At 40.3% G+C, this 21,953-nt stretch overlaps 1 protein-coding gene across 1 annotated transcript in view; it reads right to left on the bottom strand.

Annotated features, from left to right (window-relative positions):
* GABRG3 (gamma-aminobutyric acid type A receptor subunit gamma3) overlaps positions 1 to 21,953 on the bottom strand; it is a 332,651-nt gene that overhangs the window by 7,908 nt on the left and 302,790 nt on the right. Inside the window, exon 7 of the mRNA XM_086482208.1 lies at positions 6,730 to 6,882. Within this exon, the coding sequence (XP_086338334.1) occupies positions 6,730 to 6,882 (153 nt within the window). The remainder of the gene's footprint in view (positions 1 to 6,729; positions 6,883 to 21,953) is intronic.

The following is a 21,953-nucleotide window of genomic DNA, read 5'->3' as shown; positions in this document are numbered from 1 at the left end:
CCTGCCAGGGGCAGGGACACCTTCCACTAGACCAGGTTGCTCAAAGCCCCATCCAACCTGGCCTTGAACACTGCCAGGGGGAGGCAGCCACAGTTTCTCTGGGCAACCTGTGCCAGTGTCTCACCATCCAGCCATCCTCACAGGAATGAACTTCTTCTTTATATCTAATCTAAATCCACCCTCTTTCTATTACCCCTCATCCTATCACTACATTCTCTGCTAAAGAGTCCCTTCCCATCTTTCCTGTAGGCCCCCTTTAAGCACTGGAAGGTGGCTAGAAGGTCTCCCTGGAGCCTTCTCCGGCTGAACAATCCCAACTCTCTCATCCTGTCCTCATAGGGGAGGTGCTCCAGACCCCTGATCATCTTTGTGGCCCTCCTCTGGGCACTCTCATGCAGGTCCGCATCTTACACTGAGGGCCCTAGAGCTGGACACAGAACTCCAGGTGGGTTCTCATGAGAGTGAAGTAGAGGGGAAGAATCACCTCCCTCGACCTGCTGGCCATGCTGCTTTCTGGGCTGTAAGAGCACACTGCTGGCTCATATTCAGTTTTTCACCTACCAGCACCCTCAAATCCTTCTCCGCAGGGCTGCTCTCAGTGCCTTCATCCCCTAGTCTGTCTTTGTGCTTTGAATGCCCCGACACAGGTGCAGGACCTTGCACTTGGCCTTGTTGAACTTCATAAGATTTGCATAGGTCCAGCTCTCCAGCCTGTCAAGCTCCCTCTGGATGGCATCTCTTCCCTCCAGCGTGTTGACCTCACCACACAGCTTGGTGTCATTGGCAAACTTGCTGAGGGTGCACTCGATCCCACTCTCCATGTCACCAACAAAGATGTTAAACAGCACCGATCCCAATACCAGTCTCTGAGGAACACCACTCGTTACTGATCTCCACTTGGACATCGAGCCATTGACTGTGACTCTTTGGGTGCGACCATCCAGCCAATTCCTTATTCACTGAGTAGTCCATCCATTAAATCCATGTCTCTCCAGTTTAGAGACAAGGGTGTCATGTGGGACAGTGTCAAGTGTTGTATTGACAATGTAGTATTTTTCCTCTATTTTTACCCATAGGTAGGTATAACTTTGTTTTATTTGTAACAAGAGTTATTATGCAGGTAACTGTAATGATGACCAGCTTCCAAAGTGACTATGGACAGGAAGGCTGAGAAGTGAAAGAAAAATTACCACTACCTCTCTGCTTAAGTGTAGAAGACCTCAAGTCAGCCTGAGTCCTTTATCTGTGTCTTAAGCCTGAATGTGAAATGCCTTCCTGAATCATGCTTGAACTGTGAAAACCTAAAAGCTCTAGGTGAGAACTAAGCAAATCCAGCCCAGTAAATCCTGTTGCGTATGTCTCACTGATATAGAATGTGGGAGTTTTGTGTGGTGCTGAACTAATTTTAACTGAGTGATACAAAGTAGGTTCTACTTAATTTATAGGGACAGCAATGGTGTAAGATTTATTTTGGTTTTAGGATATTAATAGTGTCCATCCTCAGTCTCTTTGACAGCAAATCTCATTTTACTACCAGAATATAAAACCTTGTGGAAAGGAAAGTTTAACATTATCACAAGCCCTCATAGTTTCTGGATTATACGTCACATTTCAAATTATGGTGAAGGTGTGAGACAAGATTGCTGAGTACATAGACAGAAACATCCAAAGGGAAAACAAAAATATTTTTACTTCTATTATTTATACAAAATATTTTAATGACGTAAGATCCAATATAAGAGCATCATTCTTAATTTAAGCTGAGGCTTGGACTTGGATTCCTGCTCACACCATAAACAAGCAATGAGTTTTTGAAATAATAAAAATTCTATCTAGTGTATAAATTTTACATCTAACACATCAAGACATTTTAAAATATTAAAATAAGTCTTATGGGGATACATACAGAGAGAAAAGAGAAAGAAAGTGCATTAGATGATACAGTTTTGTGCTGCTATAGATTTACAAGTCAGAATATAGATATACATATATGAATAAAACACAGCACCCATTATTTTCAAAGAGAATATCTAGATTCTATACCCTTAGTTCATTTTATCTCTCATGCTAAGAAAATGCAGTTTGTTGAGTGGTTTCAAATGCACGAAACCTTGCCAGACGAAATGGTTAAGTCTCTCACTTTGGGAAGACCCATATGGCAAAGTGAGCTTTGCATCCGTTATTGAAATTCACAGCACTCATGAACTGCCTATTTCAACAGAACTTTAATATCAGCCAAGCTGATATTAAAGCTTTGAAGTAACCTGGATTCAAAATTTTCAGGTAGAAAAGTGTAAGTGGGAGCTTACAAGTTTGTGTATAAATACGGTTTGTTGACATTTATATTCTCTGCGTAAATTCCTTACCGAAGATGCTATTTGATAAATCAAAAAGGCCTGTCTGGGAGATCAATTGATGCAGGGATGCATAATGCATGAGAACACTTTAACCTTTAGATGATTGGCCTAAACAGTTATTTAAACTTATTACTGTTTGAAAGCTGCTTACAGGACAACCATACTCAAAGTGAGGTAGCAGGAGGTTCAGTGCTAGAAACTCTTTGGTCAGCAAGGCTCATTTTTTCTTATTTTCCTAAGAGCATGTTGATGGGACACCAGAGGAAAGGTGTATTGCTTTTACCCATTATATCATTTGTTTATAAACAATTTCTCCACCTTTCTGGTCCGGCACCTGTTTAGAGCACTTGATTGGTTTTCTAGTGAATGAGCTTAAGATGGAATCACAAGGAAAGTAATGTTCATTTTTTGTTAAACACTATCTGTATCTTCTTTTACATCAACACATTGCTGGCCTTGATACCCACAGTATTTTTTTAAACTGCAGTTTGAAGTTGTTCTGTAGTAACTGCCTGTTACATATTACATCCATTTTGAAAAAGTAGGGGGAAACTGGGATGAAAGCTTCAGTTTAACTTAATTCCCTTCATCTTCAAGGAGAACTATCTATTCTTTCCAGATCATAACTTTTCTTCAGACCCTTGCTGGCTGCTCTTGACTATGAAGGTTGGGAGAATACCATTTTGATTACTAGAGACAAGCAGAAACAGCAGAGAGCCTTTTTTTTTTTTTTTTTTTTTTTTTTTTTTTTTGTCTTTGTATAGAGGGCAGAATAACCTGGGATCTCAAAACACAGTTCTCACCCAACACTCAAATTCTATTTCTGATTTCCCACTGGCTCTTCAGGTAGCCTGGAGTGAGTCACATTGCCACTCTGGACCGCAGTCCCTCAAAATGCATGTGAAAAAGGGACTATGATGCCAAGTTTTTAAAGAGCACTTTGATGCCTCTGGACAGTGCTGCTGAAAGATACTTATGGCCCCATTTTTTCCCTCAGAGCCAAATATCTCAATTACATTTATTTTTTCCAGCACAGAAATAGCGTATTACTTAGCGTTGTTCATAAAGGGGTAAAACCTGTCCTTCATGTAACTGGGAGTAGTTGCCAATAGCTTAGGAAATTACTCATTAATTTCAGAGAGTGAAATATTTCCCCGATGCTAGCCCGTTACATTAATGCATCTATACTCGGAGCAGGTTTGGTGCACTGAGTCTGCAACTCATTTCAACTAATTAAGCAGGAAAATTTCAGTGGTTTGCCTTTGGCTGTATTACTCACAATTTCACCGTGTGCCACTATCCAAATGTGGATGTGTGCTGTTGCTCAGATTTATAAGTTGCGTTATACAACTTATAAACTCCCAGTAAACTGGGAACATCTGTTCACTGCATCCCAAGAGTCAACAGGCCATCGCTGATTTGGGAGCAACAGGACTCTGTGCACTAAAAGAGGTGACCACGTATATATTATTTTCTTGTCGTTTGACTTTATTTATAAAAAAGTTATATTTTAGCCCAGTAATTTAATTCTTCATCAGAGTTTTAGGAGTTAGTCATGATAGCCATTGAATATAGCCTTGGAACATCTCATTTTCATGTTCTTCAAATTCATGACCTCAGTATTTGAATACATTTTGTGTCTGAAGTTCCTGATAGCTAGGGGGTGAGGCAGAGAGAGTCACACTGTTGTGACTAGTGATCTAACCTACTTCCATGTCTAATTAATTGGAAAATGGAGCTGTGTGGCATGTGGAACCACCCTCAGGGACAGGGTATGAACACTGCTTATGGAAAACCAGTAAAGCAAACTGTTTGATGCCTTTTCTTCCTTTTCTGCTATACATTCAGAAGGATAACCCAAATGGGTGCTGTGTGACTCTCTGCACACACACGGGGCTTTAGCCTCCTACGTAACTGGATGGAGCACAGTCAATCTTTCCTTATCTCCACTGAGTCACCCAATTTAAGAAGAAAGGAGTTCAGCAGACAAGGATGCTAAAGGCCTATTGCTCAATTTTCTGGCCATCACATGCCAGTCTACACAGCCAGGAACAGGTAGTTGTACAGCTGCTCTGTCCTCACCCTCGTGTCATCTTCATTCTGTCCTGGAGGTGGAGGGGGTCACAAAATAATTGTAAGTCTTAGGGTCCGTCGTGTTGCTGGAGCCACACTGTAAAGGCACTTCAGCACATGAAGGGAGCGAAGACTGAATAGTCCTTTCTTGGAAAATAACCTCAGAAAACCGGACCCTCATGATTCTATATGACTTATAATGGTTAGAAGTGTACGCTTGTTAATTTTACAGACTCCTGGAGCAAATCCAGCAGGTTATAGTCTTGTGTTGACCTCATGCAAAATGGGATTTAATACAGAATTGTCTGTAAAGTGTGAATCGGTGTTGGCTGCTTGTAGTTGTCTTATTACTGGTTCTCTTAGACTTTTCTTTCTGCTGGTCCTGTTCCATAGCTCCATGTCACTGAGCTGGTTTGGAAGGACGCCCCTTGTCACTCACTAAGATTTAAAGCTAGTACAACCTCCCCCTAGGAAGATGTCTAAGGATTGATAGCAGGAATGGCTGGCATATAGCTTCATTGCTTAAATAAAGCTGTGGCTAGTAAGAGAGTTACACTTAGAGGATATTTTTGGTAACGTATTTTTTCTATCATTCAGCTAAAAGTTACTCAGCTATTGAAGCATTAGAAGCTTTGGAAGGAAGAATGTTTGTAACCCAGGCCTTAGTGCATCCTAAATAGATGACTGCATGTTTTTTGCATGAGTGGAGGACTTAGAAACTGGGGTCAGACATCTGGACAAGTTCAAGAGACTTTGCAACTGAAATCTCATTGAGAGTGACTGGACTTCAAAGTCCCTTTAGCACTTCATTTTTTCTTTTCCCCGTCAGGGCTTTCAGAGGGTTTATGCCAGAAACCACAGCACCCTTAAAATTCGTGATTGCTCAGACTTATTAGTGCAAGAGAGAGACAGACTGATTCAGGACAAGTCATTTTGAACAACTGTATAAAGGCTGCATTGTCAAACAAGGTATCTTCCTCCTGAGATCAAGCAGAGCACCTCTACATGGTGTTTGAAAGAGAGCTAACAGAAATGGGTTCACATTAAGTAACCACTATTTCTGATAAATGCTTAGTTACTTGAATGAAAAAGGATGAGGAGTACTAATGACTCTTGATCAGCTGTTTCAGGGAGTGGGAAACAGAGGTGGTTTGTACAAATGGCCTCTCCTACACTGTGATTGAATGAAAGCTTGTCAGCACGCAGCAGCACTCAAGAACACGGTGCTTGCTGCAGGCTGCCTTTACGTGTCCTCTAAAGAGGTGCAGCATGTTCACAGCCCTTGTCTTCCAGTCTTTCATTGCAGCAGTAACACCCTCTCAAATCTGGGGACTCAGTTGCTCTTACGAATGCATCCCATCTGATTTCAGCCCGAAAGTCAGGCAGTTTAGTTTTTAGCAATTTGTCCTTTCAAACTGAATGATTTAGAGAGTCCAGCTGGTTAACTGGAGATGGTAACAAACTCCAGCAAGAGGAAGCAATGAATAGCTGGGAATGGTAACCTCTATACTTGAAAACAGACATGTAAACATTGATGTAGCCTCCCCTTTTTCCTAGGCTGGTAGATTGCTGAATTGGTTAGTATCAGCAGCCCTGGCAACCACAATCTGGACTAAAATGCTGTTTTTCCTTCAGTTCTGATGTACACTTACAATTGACTTTTATATATATATATATATATATACCCTCGATGCTGGCAATACCTGCAAGTTTTACCATAGACATAGGAATAAATGGTCAGCTTTTCGAGGTGTATCCTAAAGCACAGTCCCAAAATGCACACACTTGTCCTGACATAAATGAGCCGCTGGAAAACCTATACTAGCATAAATCTCCACAATCTATGAAAAATACCAGTGTGGAGCTTAGCTTCAAGTACGCAAGCTAAAACACTTTACAGGAGTTAATATTATTATATCACACAGTTTTCTGTATATATAAGACATAATGCCCTGTGGGGGAAGAGTTCAGAAGGGAAGGAAGCCAGCAGAGCAATTAATTCATTCTTCAAAAATATCACTAAAATATCATAGTGAGAACAAGGAGACAGACATTAATTCTAGAATATTATGCGAAAAAGGTGGCATTGTCATTCCAATGGGCCAGGGTAGTTTTAATTACCCTGTTAAAGGCAGAAAACCATACACTTCCAGTGATAAGTGGATCTAGGTCTGCAAGATGTGGTAGCAATAATCCAAAGCATATAGCTAGTGGTATCCTTGAAGGGAAGCTGACATTTTCAAATGATAGTATAGGAACTACACAAAGCAAGCAGAAAACGGAATTATGAAAAACTTACCTAATGCTGTTCTTGCTGGTGTGGCATCTTTTTTAATCCAAAAGGATACCCAGGAAAGAACAACTGTTAATATACAGGGAATGTATGTTTGAATAGTAAAGTATCCCATTCTTCTACTTAAGTCGAAGTATATAGTCATAACTACATAATCACCTGCAATAATAACACAGAAAATAAATTGACATTGTGGTGAGAAACAGACCATTGTTCACTGAGCTGCTAATTTTTTAAGCTTCATAAAAACACTGCATGTGAAATATTTCTCAGTGTACTGGATGAGTACATTTTTGAAAGGCATCTTGAATTTCCAGACTTGATATTTCTGGATGGATCCGTGGCCACAAACATGATGCTACTATCATTCACCAGATTCTGTAACCAAGCCACACAAAATCCCTCCTTTCCTGCCCTAATTTGATGTTTGAGTGACTTCTGTTATCTTCTTTGGAGATAGGAATCTGACGGTAGGGGTCTTTATGGCAAATGTAGCATGCACATGGGTATGCCTTTACATAAGAAATCATTTACAGACAGTAGAGCCTCAATGCTGGCAAGAGAGGTCAGACTGCAGGCTTTAAAATGATTCATCGTTAAAAATCAAGAGTCTCTTTTTGTCACCGTTCCTCCATTTCAAAGCACTTGTGGTCATGTGTGGTATGTGTAAACCTTCAGAAGGTGAGTCTGGATATAAAGTTTATTGTTCTGCTGGATAGTAAAAATCATAAAACCAAGAGCTCAGTAAGAAGGCTAGTTGATTTCACATTATATGATTTTCTTCACAGTATCTCTTCTGCTAACCCTTGTGACTCTACAGGGAATAATAATCTGTCCCTTTCTACTCAGTAGAGGCTACTGACCTTATCATCTCTCCCCTTGCTAACAGCTCCCTCAGCTTCACAGATGTTAACTATCTTTTTCTCTCAGACAGTCGCAGCAATTAACAGTAATGAAACTGAACTGAGACCAATTTCTATACTTCGCTTGAAGTATGTTGTTTCCGTTTCAGATGTGAAGAAGAGTTTATATGCCTGAGAACTGAGGTTTTGTCTGACTAAGTCAGACTTGACCTAGTAAATTATATTGTTTCTTGTTACAAGTCTTGACTTCCTAGAAAAAGATATTTGCAGAAGACATAATTTGCAATAGGTAGGTAAGTCTGTTCTGTTACAGCAAACCATCAGAAGACTGAAGAAATTGTTAGCACAGAGAGACTAGTCCCCCAAGGAATGTACATACAACTCACCAGAGGCATAATAGGTTCATTAGTTGAGACAAATTAAACCTTAATCTTCTAGTAACAGAGAGCATATGAACCAACGCATTTAATACAGTGGATATTTTGACTATAGCTAAATATTACAAAGAAAATAAATTAATTCAGTAAGAATAACTTCTACCCAAAGAATCTCTGAAGGCCGCTGTAAAATGAACAAACTACCAGAAGCCACAAAGTCAAAGGTAAATAAAAATCTGAGGGTGGAATTTGGGGAGAGAAACTTATAACAATGAGTCAAAAGGAAAAGTTTCTATGTGTTAAGTACATTGGTTTGAGATAGATATATTTGAAAGAGGTTGATAAGCCCGTGGGTGCTTCCATCATGCCTCTGTTAGACGAATGCACACATTCTCACAAGTACTGTGCTAGCAAAAATGTGTGTGACCCCAAGAAGCTGGACAGTTATTTCAGAAGCCTTGTGTATTTGGCATTATGGGATAGAGCTTTAATGAAAGAGCTCACTGCTGTTACAAGTAGGAGGTATTGCAGTACATCATGACATAGTGAGCCTTGTGGGTTGTTCATAGGCTAAGGGTTATTTTCGTTCCACTAATCCCCAGCACTTTCCTCTGTGCAGGGAATGTCATCAGGGAACTGATGTGGGTTAGTAACTGTTGGTTCTGCTAGCTTATTGTTAGACTACATCAGATCCCTAATCCGGTGTGCCTCACCAAAGAAAGATTTGCACCAAAACAACTGAGATAATTTCGTAGAAATAAGTGTAAGGAGTCAGAAGCTATGTAAACCAGTGCTTCTACTGACAGAAACCAACCCAACAACCATGGAAAAAAAAAAGTTGTGATAATGTTTCAAACATTGTCTGTCAAGGCAGAAAGATGAACAAAAAAAGGAAATCAAAGACTCTATAGGAAATGTGCCGAGACTTTACATTTTGCTTACTCAGTTATTGTATCTAGAACTATGGATAAGCTGCTTGAGAATGGTACACAGCAAAGCAATCTGCAGATTTCTCATTTTGTACAGTGATATACGATACACACAATTCAAGTACATATACAGGTCGTTGCTCCTCTGAATAGTAAGATCATGATACTGAGCACAACAAATGAGAGTGGGGCTAGAATCTAGGCAGTAAGATAATGGGAAAATAAGGCAGATTCCCCGCCTCCAAGGTCTTTAACTGAAATAAACCTGATAAACTGAGAGTGGGAGAAAATTATGGCATGTTTCAACTGGTTTGCAGTCAGGAACTGAGGCATAGATTAAATGACATAGAGAGTACACCATCACATTTGGTCATGAACTGATTCAGTATCTTTTCAGGATTCATTTCCCTGACTTTAGACATCTAGAAGGTAAATTCTACAGATGACCTGCACACTGTGGACTCCTTTCTATACTTAATGAAAAGAAATTGGTACTTTTAGTATATAGTTTGTCTAATTTGTTTTAGAGCTACACTTAGGAGGAGGTGAATGTGCCCAAAACATTTACATTTCCCTCCTGTGATTAAAAAAGGAGTGATTGGCTCAGATGTGGACAAAGATATTGTAGACACTTGCAGATGATCCAAGTTGTCAATCACACCCTTTGATTCCATGGTGAAAGCTAAATTGGGCTACATCTGTGAGGGTGCTAAGGTTATTTTACCTAAGTATAATAACTTTCTTAACCTTTTAAAGAGTATTTTAGTTATTTTCCTCCTTTGTTTCATGGTTAAACTTGATGCCTTCAGCCCTGAGGACATGCACAACTGCTTCGCTTCTTGCTCCTCTGTTCTCCTTCCCTCCTTCCCTCCTTCCCTCCTTCCCTCCTTCCCTCCTTCCCTCCTTCCCTCCTTCCCTCCTTCCCTCCTTCCCTCCTTCCCTCCTTCCCTCCTTCCCTCCTTCCCTCCTTCCCTCCTTCCCTCCTTCCCTCCTTCCCTCCTTCCCTCCTTCCTTCCTTCCTTCCTTCCTTCCTTCCTTCCTTCCTTCCTTCCTTCCTTCCTTCCTTCCTTCCTTCCTTCCTTCCTTCCTTCCTTCCTTCCTTCCTTCCTTCCTTCCTTCCTTCCTTCCTTCCTTCCTTCCTTCCTTCCTTCCTTCCTTCCTTCCTTCCTTCCTTCCTTCCTTCCTTCCTTCCTTCCTTCCTTCCTTCCTTCCTTCCTTCCTTCCTTCCTTCCTTCCTTCCTTCCTTCCTTCCTTCCTTCCTTCCTTCCTTCCTTCCTTCCTTCCTTCCTTCCTTCCTTCCTTCCTTCCTTCCTTCCTTCCTTCCTTCCTTCCTTCCTTCCTTCCTCCCTCCCTCCCTCCCTCCCTCCCTCCCTCCCTCCCTCCCTCCCTCCCTCCCTCCCTCCCTCCCTCCCTTCCTTCCTTCCTTCCCTTCCTTCCTTCCTTCCCTTCCTTCCTTCCTTCCCTTCCTTTCCTTTCCTTTCCTCCTGTTTATTATAACAGAATTTTTCATCTTGTCTGCAGAGCACCCTTCCACCAAGTCAAATAAAGGAACTGTGACTTGGTCAAATTTTACAAGGAGCTGCAAATTCCAAAGTATCCAACAAAGAACCATAGATGTCTAACAAGAACCCAATAGAGATTAAATCCTAGAATAGTGAGTAGCTGCATTCATTTAGCCATTAACCTATTTTCTTGTCTGAGAGCCATGCAAAATTCTCACAATGAAGGCGGCAGACCCAGTCATACAAGCAGCAGTTGTGCACACAGACTTATATACTGTACCCTCTGTGTTGTACTCTAACTTATGGGAACACACCGACAGATAATATACCAAGAGATTGGGAGAATGATTTAGTTCAGTGGAATTACTGATGCAAAGTGGAAGTAAGAGGAGAATTTGCTGGCTCTCCTGCAGTATTCTAACAACGCTTAGAAAGGATGCAGCTCAGAGATAATGACTGCTGATGACAATGCTTAGTGGGAGGAGGAAATTACCACTGCTGAAATGCAGAGCCCCAACTGGAAGCACCGATGTTGTGACTGCTGTTAGAGGCAGGCATGTTTCTGTACAACATGTACTGAATGCATTTTTCTAATAGCTACAGTAAATTACAATTTTCAACTAAATTACCACTTCAGCTCTTCTGTCCTCAGCCAAGTCAATTTCTGTTGAGATTCCTGAATTGTCTCTTTGCATACAGAAGAGCCAGGATGTATGTGCTATGGCTATTTTCCTCGTTGCACTGCTCCAAACTGCATTATTATTATTATTATCATCATCATCATCATCATCATCATCATCATCATCATCATCATCATCATCATCATCACTCCTTCCAGAAATAATTATTCTCTGTGTATCTAAAAGCATTTCTCTGCAGCTTAAAGCAAAGTAGCCATGCTACACATATTTATGATTTTCTCTATACACACAAAATAATTTGTACAAAGAAACTCTCCTCTCTTCTAAAAGACCTGACCTACAGTTCATTCTGTATGTCCTGTGGGCATGAGCAACCCAAAGGAGAGTAAAAGCTTTCAAGAACTCTGGACAGTGCCTCCTTGCTCCTTCGCCAGCCTTCAGAGCTCCACCTACCATCACTGCCGCTGCTAGGAGAGGAGCTGGGGCTGATTGTGTGACAAAGTCCTGCAGTGCAGGCAAGATGGGAAAAAACTCCTTCCAAACTTCATATCATTAAATCAGTGTACTTAGTTTAAAAGTAATCATACAGTGATTGCCCAGCTAGGGAACACTGGAATAGCTAATACCAAAAAACTTCACTTTGAAACCCAGAGAGGAATTCTACTTTTTAATAGCTTAAATAATTTTCCAGGAAGGCAAACTAACTTTTAACTGAACCATCAGACTATCAGTTCACTGAAATAATGAAAATTACCTTCAGGCAAAATACTGCCCAACCAGTTTTCTATAATGAGAGCAAAAGATGCACCTCAAGGCAGCAAATCTGGAGTAATAGGAATAGTGTAGCAATGCTTCCCATGAAACCAAGACGACTGCTGTCTGTGACCCATAGGACTTATATTACCTTAAGTTTCTAATTTGAAAGTAGGACACTATTTAGAACAATAATGATTTTTAAATGGATTTTAATGAACAATGCTAAATTGTAGCCTGTTTCCTTTGTCCTTTGAAGACTAAGGATATGGTTGACTGAATTGCCAGAATTTTGCCTACATTGCCCCAAGAACATCTCCTTTAAAGGTGAAATGTTTGAGTAGAATGCAATTGGTTATTTTATTGTAAGAAAATCTTTTAAATATTTAAATTGATATACTGTAAGTAATTTATTTACTGAAACCATACTCTACTATCTAATCACACAAGTTCATTTATCCTCCCATTATACTCTGAGCTTAACAAGTACTACAATCCCAATTATCTTAAAAAAAAAAAGTTAAACAAAGAATGACTTTACAGACTGCAATATGAAAATACAATGCATACACAGAGCAATTTCAGCATGTGAGTGAAGGTTACACAATAATTGTCCATCACTAGAACTAGAACTGCAGAATAATGAGGAGTAGCAGAGTTTGTTCATGTTGTTAGGAGAGTTTGATTACAGAAGAAAGTCCTAGTCATTAGAATGAGGACTCACAGAGTGTGTCCTGAATATTTGTTTGTTGATAGCAAGACCACAGAGAGTACACTGAGGCATCTTCCTTATTATCTTAACAAATCAAGTTTACTTAATAGTGAGCAAATGAAGTTTCTAATGTCCAGTGTTGCTTTTTTTTTTTTTTTTTTTTTGCAAAGCCAAGAGAAAACCCTATTCAATTCTGCTGTTCACTCTTATTTTCCCCCAACAGGTTTTCTGATCTTTGCTTCCAAAAGCTCCATTTTTTTCTTTCCTGAATTAGGTTTCTCTGTTTTCTTAGTAAGCTGAAAATTTTCTACTGGTTTGGCCACTGCCTATCAGTCATCCAGGGTGGCATCCTTGCATCATAAATGCCTTCATTTACAATTCTTTCCTCTGATATCAGGGTAGAACTGTACTATTTGAAAACAATTAGCTAAAGCAGGAGGCTGCTCCTGTCGTTGAATACATTGATCAGATAGCTGACAAATAAAACCATTCAAAATCAAATGTTCATCAAAGACAGTATATACAGAAGTTTTTGCAAAATGTTCACCAAAGAGGTGTTTTGGAAGTGGCGCACGCTATCACGGCAGTGATGGTGTTAACTGGGGACATGCAAGTTTCAGGCTCAAGAGATGGTCTCAGGTTCCAGACTTTGTTCTATCTGGAGAAAATATCTCAGCCCAGAATCAGGCAGAAACAGAGACTGTGATACAAAACCCAATCCTGCCTAATTCAGAGTAGAAATTTTCTTCAAAATCAGACAGAAGAGTCATGTGAACTTGGCTTTTTCACAACCCGGCCCAACATCTCAACCCCTCAGAGACATGCCCAGTGGAAGCATTACTAAAATGAAAACAGACAGAACAGGATTTCTTAAAGTACACTGCCTAGTACTAGTACTTCAGCAGCTGATCTGTCTACAGAGCTGGTATCCCATCCTAACATGACTTTCCCAGATACTTGGTCTCCAGTCAGTTCAGGTATGGAGGAGGTTTGAACATTGGAAGATCCAAAATCTAAGCAAAATGGTAGAAGAAATAGCTGAATGCTCTCACAGGTGGTTTCAACTTAAAAAAAGGAGCTGTTATTAAAACAGAAAAGACAAGGGTGAGAATAGGATTTTGCAGTTCTCTCAAATAGAAATGTAGAAGGAATGAGAATCATGAAAGTATCATTAAAAATGCCTTTATCTTCTTCAGCATCTTTATAAGCAATGAAGAAATTCTGAGGACTTATTGCAGGCTTATTCTGATTCCTCCAAAAATGTGTCAAGCAGCATGCATCAACGGTTTTCATTTCCAGGAACAATCTTTGCTCCATAGTACTCTAGAACAAATATTTCCAAGACAAAAAGAAGAACAAAATGATTGAGGTCATGTTGTCACTTAAGAGCTTGTCTTAGATTCCTCTATGCTGCTCCGGCATTTAACTATCTTCATGATGATACCTAGGTAACCAAGATACTGTGCTTGGGTGGGAGCATGTGTACAGCAGAGAAACTTGTTTGCACCACATCCCAGATAAATTGAGTGTTCTTGGAGTGGTAGCAGGCACTCATTACATACATAAGTTCTGCATAAGATGCATGTTTAACTACACAATTAATACATACAGGTCTTCGGAAGTGTCATTTTCGTATGTATTGCCATAGTAGTTATGAGATGACTGGTCATATGCAAGGTTCTTGTGTAATAGATATTGAACAAACAGAGAACAAAAAAGCTTTCTGCATCCCAAAGATTTCTGGTTTTGAATTCATAATTGCGTTTGGCATTATCAAGATGTGTCTCTGTGTGTGTGTGTGCGCGTGTGTATACAAGTACAGTGTAGCTCAGATTTCAGCACTTACACTCCAAAAGCAAATTTTCCAGAAATGCCTGCACACCATGAGTGCCAAATCATTGCTTAAGTTTCTCATTATCATAGACAAATTACTATACCAGAATACAGTGAAAAAATGAAACTCAAGGCCAACATATTGTTTGTGCTTGTAGAAATCATGTTCAATTATGAGTGTATACATATTCATAAGCATGTATAATAAAAATCAAATATTGACAGATTAGAGTGTGAAAAGTAACGAGCAGGTCCCAGGCTATCTGAAGGCAACAGATTTTTTAAAGTCAAATAAGACCAAGACTTTGTTCTAACTCATCAGAACCAAAAGACATTAAGCTGTAGGGTTTTTTCTTGTGTAATAACAAGAATAATGTAAATTGAAGAACATATTTTTATTTGAAGCTATCAATTTTTTTCATCACCATAAAAAATTTGCATTTCTTGTTTTTGTTTTTCCTTGGATAGTGAACTTCTACTTTCTTTGATGCAAGCAGCATTTTCAAAAGATTTTTGTAAAATGACAGTTTTGTTAAATGAACTGTCACCTGCTTTTAAAAGTTAATGACTATGTTTCTAGCACAAAAAGTTATTTCATCCTCTGATTTTGGAATTTAGCACTGAATCTGGAAAACCAATGAATTCGTTCAAAGATCTAATTTCTTTGTATTGATTTTTTTTCCAGAATTATTGGCTTACATGGGTTGTATACTGGAAATTTTCACGAAGAAAAAAAAAAAATAAATTAAATGAATAATGAAATTAAATAAATAAAAGACCCATTTTTTCAACCTTTAAGTTCATTGTGTCCCATAGTCATTTGAAACCTACTAGTCCTATTTCTTGTGCCCTAACCAATTCATTATAGGCCATACTGTCACTTTCAAAGACAGTTACTTTTGATTCAGCTGTAATCATTTCACTGTCTGTATTCCATATCTTCCATTAAGTGTCTGGAGTGCTTTGAATGTACTCGGGAGACGGATCATAGAATCACAGAATGGTTTGGGTTGGAAGGGACCTCAAAGACCATCTAGTTCCAACCCCCTTGCCATGGCAGGGGCACCTCCCACTAGACCAGATTGCTCAAGGCTCCATCCAACCTGGCCTTGAACGCTGCCAGGGATGGAGCATCCACAACTTCCTTAGGCAACCTGTTCTAGTGTCTCAACACCCTTAGGGTGAAGAACTTCTTTGTATCATCTAGTCTAAACCTGCCCTCTCCCAGCTTCCAAACATTACCCCTCATCCTATCACTGCAGGCCCTTGTAAAAAGGTCTCTTCCCAGCCTTCTTGTAGGCCTCCTTCAGGTATGGAAGGCTGTTAGAAGGTCTCCCTGGAGCCTTCTCTTTTCCAGGCTGAACAAGACCAACTCTCTCAGCCTGTCCTAGTAGGAAAGGTGTTCCAACCCTCTGAGCATCTTGGTAGCCCTCCTCTGGACTCGCTCCAACAGCTCCATGTCTTTCTTGTGTTGGGGGCTCCAGAGCTGGATGCAGTACTCAAGGTGGGGTCTGAGAAGGGCAGAGTAGAGGGGCAGATTCACCTCCCTCGACCTGCTGGCCACACTGCTTTTGATGCAGCCCAGGATACAGTTGGCTTCCTGAGGTGGAAGCACAGACTGTTGGCTCATGTTCATCTTATCATCCACCAGCCTGCCCAAGTCCTTCTCCCCAGGACTGCTTTCAATCCACTCATCGCCCAGCCTGTACCCATGCTTGCGCTTGTCTCAACCCAGGTGCAGGACCTTATACTTGGTCTTGTTAAACTTCATGAGGTTGGCCAGGGCTCACCTCTCAAGCCTGTCAAGACCCCTCTGGATGGAATCTGTTCCCTCTGGTGTGCTGACCTCACCACACACCTTGGTGTCATTGGCAAACTTGTTGAAGATGCACTCAATCCCACTGTCCACGTCACCGACAAAGATGTTAAACAGCACCGATCCCAATATCAATCCCTGAGGAACACCTCTTGTCACTGGTCTCCTCTCAGACATCAAGCCACTGATCACCAGTCTTTGAGTGCAAAGTTCCAGCCAATTTCTTATTCACCAAGTGGTCCATCCATCAAATCCATGTCTTTCCAATTTGGAAACCAGGATGTTGTGCAGGACAGTGTCGAAGGCTTTGCACAAGTCCAGAAAGATGACATCAGCTCTTCCCTTGTCAATTGATGCTGTAGTTGCCCGGGTAGTAGTTGCCTGGGTCTTCCTTTTTTGCCTTTTTAAAGATGGGGGTGAAGTTTCCCCTTTTCCAGTCAGTGGATACTTCACCAAACTGCCCTGACTTCTCAAATACAATGGAAATTGGCCTAGCAACTTGGTCTGCTAGTTCTCTCAGGACCCGTGGATGGATTTTATCAGGTCCTACGGACTTGTACACCTTCAGGTACTTTAGATAGTCATGAACCTGCTCTTTACTTACAGCGGGCGGATCTTCCTTCTCCCAGTCCCCGCCTTTGGCTTCTGCAACTTGGACAGTATGGCTAGAGCCCTTGCTGGCGAAGACTGAGTCAAAGAAGTCATTGAGAACCTCAGCCTTCTCCATATCCCTCGTGACCAGTTCTCCTGTTTCCTTCCAGAGAGGGCCCACAGCTTCCCTAATCTTCCTTCTATCTCCGACATAACTATAAAGGTTTTTCTTGTTATACTTGATGTCCCTGGACATATTTAATTCTATCTGGGCTTTAGGTTTCCTTACCTGATCCCTGGCTACTCGGACAACTTTGTATTCTTCCTAGTCTACCTGTCCTTTCTTCCACTTTCTGTAAATTCTCTTTTTGTCTTTTAGTGTCTGTGTCCAAGAGTTCCTTGTTCATCCACGCTGGCCTCCTGGCATTCTTGCCTGCCTTCCTCTTTTTTAGGACACATTGCTCCTGGACTCGGAGAAGGTGGTCTTTGAATATGGATCAGCTTTCTTGGGCCCCTCTCCCCTTCAGGGCTTCATCCCATGGCACTCCACTAAGCAGATCCCTGCAGACCTCAAAGTCTGCTCTCTTGAAGGCCAGGGTAGTGAGCTTGCTGCACACTCCCCTTGTTGTCCTGAGGATCTTGAATTCCAACATTGCATGGCCACTGCAGCCAAGGCTCCCCTTGAGCTTCACATTAGCCACTAGCCCCTCCTGGTTGGTAAGAAAAAGGTCCAGCATGGCACCCCTTCTCATCTGTTCCTCTGCTGCCTGGAGAAGGAAATTGTCATCAATGCATTCCAGGAACCTCCTGGATTGCTGGTGTCCTGCTGTGCCTTCCTTCCAACAGATATCCGGGTGATTGAAGTCCCCCATGAGGACCAGAGCTTGTGAACATGAAGCTGCTCCTATCTGTCTAAAGAGGTCCTTGTCCCCTTGGTCATCCTGGTCAGGTGGCCTGTAGCAGACCCCCAGTATGATATCACCTTCCCCTGCCTTTCCTCTAACCCTTACCCATAAGCTCTCGGTCAACTCCTCATTCATCCCCAGGCCAAGATCCATGGCCTCCAGCTGGTCCTTGACATAAAGGGAAACACCCCCTCCTCTTCTTCCCTGCCTGTCTTTCCTAAAAAGCCTATACTCATCTATTCCTACACTCCAGTCATAGGAGCTATCCCACCCATGAACATGATTGACCTCTGAAATTAATTCAAAAAATACAAGCTTTGGAAAAAAAAAAATTATAGTGTTTGGTGGCATGATGAAGAATGTTTTATTTCTATACTTACGTGTTTACTTACACAAGCTGTCCTGCCAAATACACATATTCTTTCTTCCCAGTCATATTATTGCATGTAATACTCTCCTCCAACAAAAGCTGTGTGAAGTTATAGCATCTTATTTATCTATGGGGTATTACAAGCATCACAATTGTTCTCAGGATGTTCAGGCCTATTATCTTTAGGCATAATGACATTTTCGGTTTACAACATGAAGTATCATTCTGTATGTGCTTTCAAACGGAATTCTAATGAATACAGTGGGATTTAATTTGGCTGTTGTAAGGTACAAGTAATATTGGAAAATCCTCCAAAAAATGCAGTTTCATCAAGCCACATAATGTGAATAAAAATGTATACTCCCATAAGCAAAACCTAGATCCATGATTACTAGTCCAGTTTGATTTCTGCCTTAACAGTAGAAAAGTTACCCACATAATCTCCGTTTGCATTCATGCATCACTCTGAGAGAAATTCAATACGCAAGCATGGTTTCGCATGATCCATTACTCACTCTTCCCAAGAAGTGTTGCTGTTTACCATATATAGGTTTTCTTTTGTGCTTGAAGAATAAAAGTGAACAATAGCAGATGCAGTAAAAACAATAATAAATTACCGTAGCTGCCTATTCAGTGAAAGTAGATGCAGGATCAGAGTGAAAACAAGTGTCATTTATGTAAGAATCTTTTTTTGAGAGGGTTTATTGACAAGGAGCTGTGCAATGCTTCTCCAACAGAACATCCTTCATGCTCCACAGAGCACCAAATACTGTAGGAGGTGTGTGAATATACAACATTAATGACTGTTGCATTCACTTTGCTCTTAATAAGCGCTAAATCATGCCTGTGAACCCCCAGGTTTGTCATCTGTCAATGCTGCTCACTTATTTATTTCTAGGACAGAATTTCTTACTTACAAGAGCTGTTCTTTGTGGGAGGAGTCCCCTTCATACTGAAGTTTGTTATGAAGTCCCACATGACTGGATTTGGTGAGCTTTAATTCCAAAACCAGTTGAAATAGTTTTCAATTAGCTATTAAAAAAATCACATTTCAACATTTTCAAATAGAATGCTCACTTTTTCTTCCTCAGAGTTTAATTTTACACACTTTAAAAAAATAAAAGTGCAAGATTTTGTTTGACTTGATCTTTTTGTTCAATTAAAATATTCATGAGTTTGTCATCAGCATCCTGACTATACTGTGACATCTTTTATGTAATCATGGAATGGGGTAGCCTGTTTCTTCCTATCCATACTGACATCTAGCCCACCTCAACTGTCCCTAATATACCCTCCTGTGGCCCAATTTCCCTTATAATCTTTTGAAATTTTTAAATAGTGTCTCACTGTTGGAAGCCCATCCCTGTTGATCATGTTATATTCTGGAAAAGACTACGGGGATTATCTGGTCATACCTTCTGCACGGTGTGAGATTTTTCTGAAGTAATCATTGCTGGAGACTCAAAAGTTATGGATAAAGTACAACACCTTTTAGAAAGGCATCCTATGTTCATTTAAAATTTTCCACCAATAGAATTGCACTGTAACCCCTGAAGTCCTTTCAATGCTTAGTTATTCTCACTGTGAAAACCAGATGGATTTTCTTTTAGTCTGCAGTCATCTAGCATCAACTCAGACCTTGAGTCTTAGTACATCTTTGCTAGACTGAAGAGCCCTTTTCAACCAGTTTTCTTTTTCTCATGCAGGTATTTAGAGATGGTAATCAACAACCCTTTATCCGTTAAGATAAACATTTATGGTCTTTTAACACAAGGAATTAGTTCCAGTCTCTAATAAATCTTTGGGCTTTTGCGCACTCCACAAATTTTTCAAATATTTCAAAATAACTCTTGAAGTGCAGCCATCAGAATTAGGTCTTATTTTAAGAGCAGCTGCATAAGCATAACATATAGAGATAACATAAATGCCCTTCTTCTAGGGAATAATCTTTCTCTGAATACATACCCAAAATCTGTGCTTGGTATTTTGGCCATACCTTCCACCAAGGATTATATTTTAAAATAACTATTAATTGACAAGAAATATTGCAGAGCCTTTTGACCTGCAGCACCCAGAATGGCAGGTCTCCAGTTCTGGGAAAGCAAAATCTATAGGCTTCAATTCTAAATATACGTGTTCTGAAGTACAGAACACTTGAATCCAGGCTATAAAGCTATCTGAACTGCGTTCTACCCTGACTTCTATCTATTACTAACCACTCCCTCAGCCTTTGTGTCACCCACAAACTTAATGAGTCTTAATGTTATGATTGTTTCTCCATCATTAACAAAAAGTGTTAAATAGCATCAAGCCAGAAGACATAGCATCTCAATAGAAGGTCCTGACGAATAATGTTTTTTCTAGCTATGTCGTGTATCTTACCACATAGTCAAAATTTACCAATTTGATCTGCGGCACAATGGTTTTCTTATCACTGTAGCTTCTTAATCAAAATGTCACACTGCGTCAAGTGAGATGTCTTACAAATATACATTATATCAACAGAAGTATATAAGCTCAGAAGATGATATTGAGTTAGTTTGACAGAAGTCAGTTTCTATGAATGAACGTTTATTGGTTTTAATTATATTATCCTCTACATTTGTATTAATCTACACCAGGATCAGCTGTTCCATAACTTTGCTTGAGATCAATGCCAGGATGAAAAGCCTGTAATTACTGCGGTCATTTTATTTACAGTTTTTTGAAACTTGGGGGAGAAAAAAAAAAAAAAGAAAAAAAAGTTTTATCTCCCCTCAAGCCTTCCTCGATGACTTATTATAAATGGGCGGTAGTGATCCCTGGTCAACTCTTTAAACTATTATTATCAAGTTGTCAAAAAATATGTTAAGTAAAGAAGGAATTAATGGAGAGATTGTGCTGGGGAAGTGGCTGGTAATATTAGAATAGCATAGCATAGCATAGCATAGCATGGCATAGCATAGAATAGAATAGAAATAATTCAATTGGACGGTACCTACCAGAATCACCTAGTCCAACTGCCTGACCATTTCAGGGCTGACCAAAAGTTAAAGCATGTTGTTAAGGGCATTGTCTAAATGCCTCTTAAACACTGACAGGCTTGGGGCATCAATCACCTCTCTAGAAAGCCTGTTCCAGGGTTTGATCACCTTCTTGGTAAAGAAATGCTTCCTAATGTCCAGTCTGAACCTCCCCTGGTACAGCTTTGAGCCATTCCTACGCGCCCTGTCTCTGGATCCCGGGGAGAAGAGACCAGCACCTCCCTCTCCACTTCTCCTCCTCAAGAAGCTGCAGAGAGCAACGAGGTCGCTCCTCAGCCTCCTTCTCTCCAAACCAGACAAGCCAAGTCCTAAGTAGCTTCCCACAGGACTGCCTTCCAGCCCTTCCACCAGCTTTGTTGCCCTCCTCTGGATGCATTCAAGTACTTCCACATCCTTGTTAAATTGTATTCTCTATTTTCCATATTAAAACCAGTAAGTAATTACTTGCATTCAAAAAACCTGTAATAGTTTATCTTTTACACTCTAAAGTTCTATCTCGCATCAAATTCCTGCATTCTGGAGACAATGCTTTTTTAGTTAAGAAATGGTAAAGGATAAGGTTGAGTAATTCCAAGGAATACTAGTATTTGCAAAAGAATTTTTCTACCATAGTCTTTTAGATTAAAGCCGTCTGGCACAACTATTTCTCACTTCACGTTATTGGCAGTGTGTTGATTTGTTTTTTTTTTCCACAGAGGTATTTGGTAGGCTGAAACAGATACAAGCTTGCATTCTGTTTGCTGTTTTATCTGCAATATTGATCCATATGCATTCACACTTACTTACTTCCAAGACATTTGACAGCTGGAAAAAGGTAATGCCACTTCTGATTGAGTGTTATTTTAGCTCCTTCTTTGCCTACTCAAGCCTTTCTAACTGGATTATTATCAGCCTTTCTTACATTCCCAACAATGG

The sequence above is a fragment of the Leptosomus discolor genome, chromosome 1 (assembly GCF_034619465.1).
Source record: "Leptosomus discolor isolate bLepDis1 chromosome 1, bLepDis1.hap2, whole genome shotgun sequence".
Taxonomy (NCBI): Eukaryota; Metazoa; Chordata; class Aves; order Leptosomiformes; family Leptosomidae; genus Leptosomus; species Leptosomus discolor.
This window is presented reverse-complemented; position numbering and strand designations above follow the sequence as displayed.